The sequence below is a fragment of the Callorhinus ursinus genome, unplaced genomic scaffold (genome assembly GCF_003265705.2).
Source record: "Callorhinus ursinus isolate GAN/ISIS: 27379988/994484 unplaced genomic scaffold, GSC_fseal_2.0 scaffold32, whole genome shotgun sequence".
Lineage (NCBI taxonomy): Eukaryota > Metazoa > Chordata > Mammalia > Carnivora > Otariidae > Callorhinus > Callorhinus ursinus.
In genome coordinates this window covers 12,240,596-12,253,057 of record NW_027397094.1, presented here as the reverse complement: position 1 = coordinate 12,253,057, position 12,462 = coordinate 12,240,596, and the positions used below count along the sequence as shown (strand labels likewise).

At 46.8% G+C, this 12,462-nt stretch overlaps 1 protein-coding gene across 1 annotated transcript in view; it reads right to left on the bottom strand.

The window, feature by feature from the left end:
• Nucleotides 1-519: 519 nt before the first annotated feature.
• Nucleotides 520-12,462, bottom strand: part of NID1 (nidogen 1) — an 83,829-nt gene continuing 71,886 nt past the window's right edge. Inside the window, exons 15-20 of the mRNA XM_025850798.2 lie at nucleotides 10,371-10,497; nucleotides 6,539-6,710; nucleotides 5,477-5,634; nucleotides 4,223-4,346; nucleotides 3,460-3,572; nucleotides 520-2,552 (exon numbers count right to left, since the gene is read on the bottom strand). Of these exons, the coding sequence (XP_025706583.1) occupies nucleotides 2,431-2,552; nucleotides 3,460-3,572; nucleotides 4,223-4,346; nucleotides 5,477-5,634; nucleotides 6,539-6,710; nucleotides 10,371-10,497 (816 nt within the window). The 3' untranslated portion in view covers nucleotides 520-2,430. The remainder of the gene's footprint in view (nucleotides 2,553-3,459; nucleotides 3,573-4,222; nucleotides 4,347-5,476; nucleotides 5,635-6,538; nucleotides 6,711-10,370; nucleotides 10,498-12,462) is intronic.

Genomic DNA, 12,462 nt, shown 5'->3' with positions numbered 1-12,462 from the left:
AAATAAAAACTCTGAAACCATTAAGTGAGAACTCTCCATTCGCCCTGCCCGCAGCCCTGGTGACATCTGATCTACCTTTGGTCTCTGTGAATTTGCCTAATCGAGGGACCTCATATATGTGGAATCATATAATATTTGTTCCTTTGTGTCTGGCTTCTTTCACTTAGCATAATGACTTCAAATTTCATCCATGTTGTAACGTGCTGGAACTTCTTTCCTTTTTATGGCTGAACATTCCATCGTAGGAGTACAACACTTATTTGTCCTTTCATCTGTTAATGGGACTTGGGCTGTTTCTACCTTTGGTTATTGAGAAAATGCTTCTGTGAACACTGGTGGACAAGGATCTGTTTGAGCCCCTGTTTTCAATTCCTTTGGGTGTATACTTAGAAGTGGAATTACTGGATTTGGTAACTTTATATTCAAATTATTAAATGACTATTGTTTCATCGTGAATCAGCCCCCAAGAGTAAATGTCTTCATTCAAACAAGATAAAGATTTTTTTTTTTAACAAAAAAATTGTTTAATTTTCTGCACTGGTATTTGTACAGCTGTAAACTCAAGGAATCATCCAATACTTGTATAAATCTGGGGGAACAGTTAATAAGCACCTTCAGTGGATTCCACAGTTTAAGAATTGACCATTTGAAAACTTTTAGAATGAATCTAGTAAAACGAATAAAATAGTTATAAAAAACTATACAAAATCATGACAAACATTTGATATAGAGGGCTTGATATGGCATGATAAATATAAAAATAAGCAAAACTAATTCAGGGGGCTGGGCTGGATAAAAGACCCATGTGTTCCCCAAATCGTGTGATTTGGGGGGATATATCTGGCTCTCAAAACAAACTCCAATTATTCAGGGAAAGGCTCTTTCCCGATCCAGGTGCCACTGGCATGCTGAAGCAGATGAGGACAATGTGGGGAGGGGGTACGGGTGGGTTTGCACTGCAAAACTCACTGAGGTTTGCAGATAAGGGGAAGGATCTCTGCCTCAAGGAGAAAAACAAGCAAATTCTTCCATGTCTTATCGCTTCTCGGCCTTTTGGCTAAGATCAAGTGAAATTCTTCCATGTCTTCAAGCATAAGTGTTCTTTGGCAAAAGGTGCCATTTTCTCTTTGGGATTATTAAAGAGTTTTTCTCATTGCTGTTGTCAAATGCCCTTCTCTACCCTTTCCTCTTGATCAGTCTCTTTGTGGTACTTTCCACTGAGCTTTCTCTACTCCCTTACCCTAATCCTTCCTGACTCCAACTCCTTATATGCTCAGCTTTCAATCCAAAATTCCTATTGTTTTGCAACTTTGGGAAGCAGCCGATAAAAGGTAACACTAGCTACTCGTCTGGCCCAGAGATGTTTCTAAACACATAAAGCAATCAAGGGTCTGGGTCAGTAGTATAAATATTCAACCTGGCCCTCTTTGATGAGAAGACAGCCAGCAAGGGCCATGAGCAGAGGGAGAAACAAAGGAGAAGTGAGCTCATGGTGACTGTAGATCAGCTCTCACCAGTGGGGGAGGGAGGGAAGGGCCCAGAGGGGGGTCATCACTGGTACCAGCCCCCAGCTATGCCCGAAGTGAGGGAGGCGCGGCATCAATGCCAGCCATGGGGCCAGGCCACTCAAGAGACCAGATGCTGGGATCCAGGTGCTTTGCGCAAACAGGAATCATTTGGTAACCACTGGTGTAAATTTAAGTAAGCACTTCTGAAAAATCCTCATCCTCAAACACCTGACTCTACACCTTGAAATTCCTGCCACTGGACACTCTTTTGACTGAAGGCTTTGCCTACCTGCCGAAATGCCAGTAACTTATCTGGGAGGGGCTGCTCCTTATGGCCCACAGGTATCCACAGAGCCCTAAGACAGGGTGGGTTTTGCACGAAGGCCAAGGCTTACTACTCACTGTGATGGGGACCTTGGACAGGATGCAGGTGGTACAGACTCAGGGGGAAAAAGCTAGGAGGAGGGAAATCCCAGCACCAAGAGAAAAGGGGGGGAGGATTAACACCCTCCTTCATTCACAGCCTCGCCTAGGTGGCCCTGGCTGGTGTGTCAGGGAGATAACAGAATGGCAGGTGTGTCAGAGTGAGGCTGAGCTCATAAGGCCACAGGGGAGGGGGCAGCTCAGGCCTGGGGAGGCTCTGCTCACCACTGGGCTGCTAAGTTGGGGAAAGGCTCCAGAGCACTGGGATGGGCATATAATCCTCCCTCGGGAGGGTTTTCTGTCTGTGTGTAGGGGAAGAGACTTTCCCATTCCGGAAGCCCAGGGCATATGTTTTGGGGGACAGTGAGGGGAACACTGTTGGGGCTCAGGCTGGATAGGACCTGGGCATGGTGGCCACCAGGTCAGATAGTTTTCAGTCTGGACCCTTTCAAGTAGGGTGCTGCTGAATACTTGCAGAGGAAATGAGGCACTCTTGTCTTTATTTCTGCTCGATACAGTCAACTCCCAGAGTGTTGTCAGGGCAACGGCAGGTCCTGCTTCCGGGGGTAGCCAAGCAGAGGTGGGTACAACCACCATTGTTCACTGAGCAATAGTTGTGACCTGAAAAAGGCAGAAATCGGCTCAACTGCCCCCTAAGAGAGGAGCCTCTGTATTAGCCCCCTTTTTGGTTTCCAGGGGGCCAAGCATGTGGGTGCTCCAGGAATAGGGAATCCTCCTCACTAAGGATCTGCCAAATGGGCAAAAACATCGTTTCCCGATTCCTGAGTTGGGGACTGTGCAGATTTATCATCAAAGCTACTGAACAGGACTCAGGAAGGATTTTCCAGCTCTCACTCTAACACGGAGCTGGGATTTTCAAGCACAAAGCGCTCTCTGTCTAGCTTGTCCACTCGGCTTCACACTGGACCAGGGTGGTGGTGGGAAGCCCAGGAGGGCGAGTTCGGGGAGAGCAGATTCTGGAGCCGGGCTGCCTAGCTCACCCCCAACCGTGCCTCTGAGCTGTGTGACTCTGGGCCAGTGGCTTCAGTTTTCCTTACTTATAAAATGGGCACAGGCATTGTACCAGCCTCGTGGACTTGCTATGAGGATGAGTGAACCAATGAGCACACAGCACTGCGAGCGCCGGGTTGATGTATGTGAAGTACCCAGCTCACAGTAAGCACCCCATCCATGTCCGTGATTATTAGGAGCAACAATTATTATTGCGGCTGTGAGGCCAAATCGGTGGACTTTGAAAGCAGCAGAGATCGTAACACGGATGTTCCTATTTGGAACCTGAAGACCACTCACTTCTAGACCCAGCCCAAGATTCAGCGCTTTCCCTCACCCCGGTCCACCATCTCCACCTCATCCCCTAATGTTTTCTACATGGCTCACCCACTAAATAATGAAGACGCATGATGGAAGGGACCAGGTCTCACCTGCCCCGTGATGAGGGCTGCGAGAGGCCAGGGTGTGGGCTTGCAGCCTCAGGGCACCCTGAACAGTAAGAACACAGGTGAGTTACCTTGGGGACACTGAGACAGGGCTGTGGTGACGCCATATAGCCGGGTCTGCTTGTGGGGGTGGAAGGTATCCGTCTCTTTGGAAACAGCAAGATCTACAGCGACCACGGAATTCCTACGGAACACCAAAGGGCAGAAGGTAAAGACACATCTGATGGCTCGAACCTTCTGTCTACAGGGCAGCTTCTTCTGTGGTTTTGGGGACAAACCGGAGGCCATGCAGAGACACAGTGGCCTGACTTCCTAGCCATCCTTCCCTTCTCCTGTGAAGGGACAAGTCTGCGCTTCTCTGGCTTCTTAAAAAAGGACAAAGATGAGCTAAGCTCTCCCCTCAGCTTTAAATTCCAAGCTGGGAAAGCAGCTTTCTCTCCAGATGCCCCGGACCACAGCTGCTTGCTCGATGTGACCCCCTCCTTCGTGCAGGAGGGGTGGTCAAGAAGGGGCTGTGGGAATATTGCAGTTTAAGAAGCGAAATGAAGTAGGGGCACAGCGTGGGCATGGAGCCCACCCACCGAGGGACCTCGGGCCAGCTCGTGGGGAGAGAACAGACACGCTCCAGAAGTCCAAGTAGGTGCCCATCCAGGAGCATCCAGATGATAAATAGCACCTCCTGCCCCCACCCCCCCAGGCACCCTCGGCCCTCACTCTTCTTCCCCCGCCTTTCCTGACAACCAGAAGGATGAGGCAGGGGGCCACATGAGGGGGGGGCTTGGCCTCCCAGAGACAGGGAGGCAGGGGAGGCTCCCCAGCCCCCCGCTGACGTACATCTTCCAGTCCGTGTAATACAGATGCTTCCCATAGCTGGTGACAGCAAAAGGGTACTGGAGCCCTTCGAGAAGCCTGCGTCGGCCGGACTGCCCAGGCTTCAGACACTCCACCCGATTGGTGCCTGTGTGGAGCGAAAACAAGGCGTTCATTGTGCACACAAGAAACGGCCCCTTTGTGTCAAGACAAGTGACGAGGGCAAGGGTGAGAGAAGTCCGCGCGACCATGACAGATCCTGGAGAACACATGTGACCTGCTCTTCAACCGCGGAAAGCTTTCTCTCTGCCCTGCCTTGCCCCTGTCGCTGGCCAACCCCCACCTCTGCCGGGGGACCCAGGCCTGGTTCTGACGTGGGCTGGAGCCGAGGGGCCGTTCCTTGCTCCACTCATTCCCAGAGCAGCTGGGGACTTAGTAGGAATGATGACATCTTCAGGTCTCGCTCAAGTCCCTACCCCCTGAAGCCTCCCAGGCCCTCCCTCCCCTCACTCAGAGCCCTTACCCTGGATGCAAGATGCAGCCCCTGCACCCGCCCCCCCCGCCCAGCACCGTGGCAGCTAACAGTGTTGGGAACAGGGCAGGTACGGTGCTCCACAGACACATGACAGCTGACTGACCCTGCTCCCCAGAGGAGCATCCCGCCCGCATCCCTGCCTAAGGGACACCCCAGGGCAGGGGCTCACAGCAGGACTGCACGCCTTTCTCTTCCCTGGCTCCAAGTCCCGCCCGAGTCCTTGGGGACAGATGCGAGCTCGAGGAATGTAAGGCATGAATTGCACAATAGATAGATGATATTAGGGTGAGGGCAGGCTCTAGGGGTCAGCATACTTTTCCTCCAAGGGCCAGATGGTAATTAATTTAGGTTTTGTGGGCCAAGAGGCACAAAGGAGGACATCCTGGAGGCATTTATGTAACCTCTTACAATGTTAACATTTAAAAAATGTAAAAACCATTTATAAGACCCACGTGGTACTGAAGTGGGTGGCTGGTTGGATCTGGCCCATGGGCTAGAGGCTGCTGACCCTTGACTGAGAAGACTGAGAACTTGCCCTTGGACAGCGAGCGTCAAGCCTCGAGAAACAATACATCGCAAAGATGGGCAGCTATTTTTGCGCAGGGAATTGAAAGAGTGATCTCACACCATCTTCCCTGGAACAGATACTAGCCCACAGTGGGTAAGAATAAATGTTTAGTTTAAAGAAGAAGAAAAAAAGCACTGCTCCAAAGCCAGGAGTCATGCCTGGGGCTTTCCGTCACCTGCGTCCACCCAGCAGAGCTGAGATGAGTAGGCATCAAACGTCAGCCCGTTGGGCAAGCCCAGGTCATCCTGCACGAGGATCCTCCGGTTCGTGCCGTCCATGTAGGAAGTTTCAATTTTGGGGCTATCTCTGTTCCAGTCGGTCCAATAAAGGTTCCTGGAGGAGGAAAGGGAAGAGAAAGACAGAGACGAATAACAAAGAGGATGAGAAGAAGTTTACAAAGACAACTTAAAAAAAAAAAACCCATGATAAAGACATTAGCAGGCATTCAAACAGAGGGTGGCTAGAACAGGTCTGGAGGCAACATGTTCTCTTTTGCAAAGAGACTTGGATTTGGGGGTTCTTTGTTTGAATTTGGTTACTCTTTACTGGTGAATTCGCTTCCCTTAAACATAACGGACATGTTCTATCTTGCTAAAGCGGGTCAAAAAGACAGCACAAAACAGAACACCGCAATGAGACAGACATGTGGCAATTCCTGTCCGCTGTCCCTACACAGGGGGGCACAGCATCTGCCATCAGGGAGGTGGCCACGGGACCACAGAACTAGGGATGTGGCCTCACAGGGAAGGGATCAAAGTGTGAAGGCACTGAGGGCGTGGTGTGCAAGATTCGGAGCTTGGCGTAGGGAAAAAGAGAGAAAACGTTGGTGGGATGACAAAACCCAGGGAGGGGTCTTCCAGGGGTCCATGGTGTGTTGGCCTGAGCCCCAAGGGTACATTTATGCTCCTCTGATACCCTTCTGGGGCTGACACAACACAGGTGTTGATCCACATTCAACTCAAATAGAAATAACCAATTTCTGAGCTGTCCACTTACAGGGTCCCTTCCTTAAAGTTTTACAAGTGGAACATGGGATCAAGCCCATGGTCACGGGGAACTGGGACAAATGTTCTGGCATTTCACAGTGCATATCTCTAAACCACCCACTGAGACCTGTTCATCCTGTGACACATTCATTTCAGGAGCGCAATGCCGGAGCTAGAGCCTACCGCTTGAGAATATATAAAAAAGCAGCCGCAAACTGAATAGACCCACACCCAGATTTACACATAGTTACCCTCGCACGGAGTCCGTTACGATGCCTCTGGGATTCACCAAATCAGTCTCAAACAGCACCCGGCGCTGGGTGCCATCCAGCTTTGCAACTTCTATTCGATCCAAGTGAGAATCAGTCCAGAAAATGTTGCGGCCAAGATGGTCAAGGGCAATGCCTTCTGGACTTCCAAGATCTAGAACCAAACACAGGACACTGCTGGGTTTTTTAAGCAGGTGAGATTAGGTTTTTCCGATTACTCAGTGTTATTTCACATGGTGTTCCACCCTTGCACTTTGGGAAAACGAATGGGAATGTGGAATGCTTGCTGCTTATAAGGTAACCAACACTCAAAGTGACGCATTAAAGAATGCCACTCATTCACTTGGCAGACACCTGCCCTGTGTACCATACTGGGAACCAAGCCCAACATCACACCTCACCTGTGGCCCTGGCTTCCAGGAGCTTGCAAGCGATCACAATTCAGACTGAGTTCTGGTTTTATGGGAACATGGAGGCGGACACCAGACTTAGCCTGGGGAGACCCAGGAAGGATTTCTAGGGGAGGTGACACCTCATGAAGCTGGCTCCCGAAGGACCAGCAGGAGTTTGTCAGGCAAAGATCCTAGATGAGGGATGCCAGGTGGTGGGAACAGCACATAAGTATAAAGGAAGATTGGACATGGCTCGAAGTGAACTATATATAATTTTGGACAGCTGGAGTCTGTGAGGATGGGAGAGCCGCCAGAGATGAAGTTAGGATGCCCGTGTTAAGGAGCTTAGAGCTTATCCCATGAGCAAAGGGGAGGCATAGGAAGATCTTAAGATGGGAATGGAACAAAACAGATTTGCCTTATTCACTAGTTATTGGGGGAAAAGGGTCATCTCAGAGAAGTAAGAGCAAGAAATCATAGCTGTTATTTTTTTATACAAATATGAGAAGTGCAAAGAAGGGGCGTCAGTGATCAGAAGTAACACTCCCAGAGTCCTTACTAGGTTATAAGTGACTGATTCTCAAGCCAGGGCTTGCCACAGGGCAAGCTCACTGCGCTGTGAGCCTTCAGTGCCCACCTAACCTAACCACAAGTTCAAGACTGCAATGACGCCCTGACTACAAATAAAAACAAACTAAACATTAGATCCCACCAGGGTTTTACTGGTCACTTAGGATTCTTTCCTAATCTTACTGATTCGACAGCTAAAGGTCACTTAGTATGGCTGGAAGCCAGGAAGCAGAAGAGGCCAAGGAAGAAGCTACTCTACCCGAGGGATCCCAGGTTTGAGGAAATCATTCCCACACTGTGTTTTTCGTCAATGTGTAAGCGGTTCAGACCCTCAGCTCTCTCAGATCAGCCTTCACTTGACTCCTAATATGACCTTGACTGTGGATGCTGGAAACACCAAAGCCCCGCCCCCCGGAAAGGACCCCTGCCAGAGGAAGTTTATTAAGAATGAGAAACAGCCCTTGAACAAGGTTTTTATTATTCAAACCAGAAGTAGAGATTTGGGAGGTATTAAAATATTTCCCACGTCCCGAGGGGAGAAGGGGCAGCAAGGCTGACCTCGGAAGACCTCTGGTGTCTTTCAGACAAAACCAGAATAAATCATTCCGGGGTCTATCTGGGATGAGCACATCCTCTGCCAAAGACACGACTCAGACACACAGACAGGAAAGTCGGGGGAAGGCTGTTCAATAGCACTATTTCACAAGACACCCAGGGGCACCCAGAAACTCTGTGTCGTTCCGTCTCCTTAGAAACAGCTCCGGTCCTGATTTTGAACCCAAGAGCAACCAAGCCTCCTCCTCCAACCAGGAAAATACTTCTTTTTGAACTATCACACCAAAGAAATGTCTGGAAAACCTCACCCTTTACTGTGCAGTCAGGGCTTAAGAAGGGAAGACAGCAAGACGGTATTTTCCATATTGCTTATGTCAAGAGGAAACGGATTAGGGTACTTATTAAAGATATTTGGGTAGGAGTTTAACTCAAGGAAACAGAGAGACACTTAGCATTTGGACCCCATTCCACTTTCACTCACTAGGGAGGCACCAACCTGTACCATGACAAAGGATGAAGTGGAAGCTTCTTTCTCTCTTTTTATTTTTTTTTAAATGTTTTATTTATTTATTCATGAAAGTCAGAGAGAGAGAGAGGCAGAGGGAGCAGCAGGCTCCCCGCCTAGCAGGGAGCCCGATGTGGGACTCGATCCCAGGACCCTGGGATCATGACCTGAGCCGAAGGCAGACGCCCAACCATCTGAGCCACCCAGGCGCCCTCTTTCTCTCTTTTTAAATAAAAGAGAATTTATCCCCGGTGATCTTTCCTCTACAAAGATCACAGTCTAGTTTCATTCTGTGTTTTCACAGTGGACTTTGGCCTGGAATGTTCCTTACTGAGCTTAAAGCTTTCTTGGATGATTATCAGTTCCAGAAGCAACAGGAAATAACAGTGATGACCTACTCCCCTCTTCCACGGGGTTTGAAAGTCAAACCAGAGATCACAGCAACAACAGTTTTAACAGAGAGAGAGAGAAGACACAAAAAGGCATTTTCAAAATTCTGTTCATTAAGCCAAACCATGAAAACTGGCAGACATTATTTAAGTAGCACCTTGGCTTCTAGAAAAGGATGCGGGGTCTATGTCCGAAGCTAGACATATTTAAGTCAACCTCAGCTTGATTCCTGCTCCTGCTGCATCATCTTTTGTGAAGGAGCCAAGGAAGGGGAAAAAAAAAAAAACTTCCCCACCCGCTGTTCCACAGGCACAGGGATTCTCTGGGAATATCAACTGTCACGGAAACATTAAACTGGAAATTGGAAAAGTGACATTCAGCCCCAAGTCAAAAGAAATACCAAATGAAGCTCATACATTTCGAAGGTATATCTTTGACTTGAGTGTTTTGCAGAGGAAGCAAGATGATTTTATACAAGACCTATAATTGGCACGACAATGTCTTTTGATCGAAAATATCTGCAAGTCAGCTGATGAGTTATTGACTTAGCATTATGTAATATTTGACCTTTTCAGTAAAGGGGAATTTATACAGGTCCTTGGGTCTTTAATCTTGATAAAACACAGCCACATAAAATAGTCATGACTTGAATGTAGACATTATAATAACGCACAGAGTCCTTGGCTTAAATCGACCTCTACGTTAAGGAATCAAGGTTAAATGTTGAGAGGTAGGCTATGCCGAGGTGTTACGCACTTCATTATCAGTAATGCCAATTAAAAATTGAGGAATATCTATGAAAGTTCAGCCCGCTTTGCTATACTCCTCTGTCACAGGCAATCTGAGCAAGTACCATGGGGGGTAAGGTAGAAAAGGACCCCCCCTACCACCACCACCATGATGTCACAGGTTGAAGTGGCAACTTTTGACTTGAAAATTGTCTTCGGAATAGTCACCTATCAGGGATAATATTCGCCAATATGCTTGTAATCCTCCCAACTTTATGATGCATCTGCCTAATGGAGTATACCTGAGGTCAGACATCCTGAGAATCAATTCTAGGCTCCACAGCCAGAGGAGAAACGGATATCCAAAGTGGACCATTGAGTTCGGCCCTTATTGTTCATTAAAACTGGCTAGATAAGCTTTTAGAGAAAGGCATGGGCACTTAGCTGTTTTAATTTTATTCTTCTTAGGCCAGCAACAAATCCAGGCTAAGGTGTTCATGACTTAATGATGAGTCCTTGGAGGACTTTTCGGAGAAGGCTGGAAAGGGTGGTGTTGAGGCCAAGAACCGAGTCCCACTCAAATCACTATATCCTGCATGCAACCACGCACTCCACCCCTCTACTCTCCCCCAAGAAGCCAAACCAAGAAGGGAGAGTGGTATTTGCTTGCCCACCTTGTCGAATGATGGTAGTTGGCTCTCCGCCATGCAGACTGGCTCTCCCAATGGAAGGCTCACTGATGTCGGTCCAGTAAACCATCTTGTCCACACAGTCGAAGGCCAGTCCAATGATGACTTTATCCTGGAAGTACAGACAGTGTAAGAGTGGCCCACTCACTAGCATCTGAGGGACCAACGATGGTGGGAATCTTTCACATCTTTACAAGTATCTGGATGCCTTTTTTTTTTTTAAGATTTTATTTATTTATTTGACAGAGAGCGAGAGAGAGACAGGGAAGGAGAGAGCAAGCACAAGCAGGAGTGGCAGGAGAGGGAGAAGCAGGTTCCCCACTGAGCAGGGAGCCCGACGTGGGGCTTGATCCGAGGACCCTGGGATCATGACCTGAGCTAAAGGCAGACGCCCAACTGACTGAGCCACCCAGGCGCCCCTGGACACCTTTTTAAATGAAGTGTCTTCAAGTCTTTAGTCTACCTGTTGAGTTGTAGGAGTTCTTTAGTTCAGATAAAAATCTTTTGTCATATACATATATATGTGTGTGTGTATGTGTATATTTCCACTCATTATGTAGTTTGTTTTCTCACTTTTTTGTTTGCTTTTGTTTTGTTTTCATCTTCTTAATGGTGTTTTTCAAAAGCAAAAGTTAAAAATATTTATTGAGTTCAATTTATTATTGTTTCTCTTATGACTAATGCTTTTTATATACCATCTAAGAAATCTTTACCTACCTAAAGATCATTTTTAAAAAAGACACAAATAGGGCGCCTGGGTGGCTCAGTCAGTTAAGCATCTACCTTCGACTCAGGTCATGATCTCCAGGTCCTCGGACTGAGCCCCCGAATCGGGTTCCCTGCTCACTGGGGAGTCTGCTTCTCCCTCGGCCCCTCTCCCTGGTCGTGTGCTCTCTCTCCCTTGTGCGTGTGTGCATGCACACTCTCTCAAATAAAAAAATAAAATCTTTAAAGAAAAAAGACAGAAATATTGGAAAGGAAGAGGTAAAACCACTCTAAGACAATTTGATTGTTTATGTAGAAAATCCTGGGGAAATCTATAAAACTATTATAACTACCAACTGAATCCAGTCCAAGGCTGCAGTGTACAAGGTCAATATAAAACGGTATTTCTACATACTAGCAAAAAATAAAAAATTTCAAACAGTAATGTTTATAATAGCACCCAAAACAAAGTATTTAAGAACAAATATTTTTAAATGTGCAAGATTCTATACTGAATACTATAAAACATCACAGAGTGAAATTAAGGAAGACTCAAATAAAAGATAAATTAGTCTAATGCATTGTAAGATTTAATATTGCTAAGACATCAATTTTTCCTAAATAGAGTTAGAGATTCAATGCCATCTAGATCAAAATCCCAGCGGGCTTTTTTTCCCCTTTGGTAGGAACAAGCTTACTCTAAAATATCTATGGAAATGCAAAGTGAATATATAAAGAACTCCTACAACTCAGTAACAACAAATAAGCCAATTACAAAACGGGCAAAGGATATAAGTAGACATTTTTCCAAAGAAGATATATGAATGGTCCCTAAATGCATGAGAAAATGAGAATATCACTCATTAGAGAAATGCAAATCAAAACCACAATGAGACACCACTTCACACATATTAGGATGGCTATTATTATAAACCAGAAGATAGTAAGTATTGACAAAAAGGTAGAGAAACTGGAATCTTTGTATTATGCTGGTGGACATGTAAAGTGGTGCAGTTACTGAGGAAAACAGTATGGCAGTTTCTCAAAAAAAAAAAATCTGCAGAATTACCATATGATTCAGAAATTCTAGGCCTGGTTTATGTTCAGAAAGAATGAAAGCAGGGACTTGAACAGATATGTGTATGCCCACATTCACAGCAGCATTATTCACAATAGCCAATGGGTGGAAGCAACCCAAGTGTCCATCGATGGATGAATGCAGAGGCAAAATGTGCTAAATCTATACCATGAATATTATTCAGCTTAAGAAGGAAGGAAATTCTGACACCTGCTACAACATGGATGGACCTTGAGGACATTCTGCAAAGTAAGCCGGTTACAAAAGGATATATACCATAGGATTTGGAAAGCA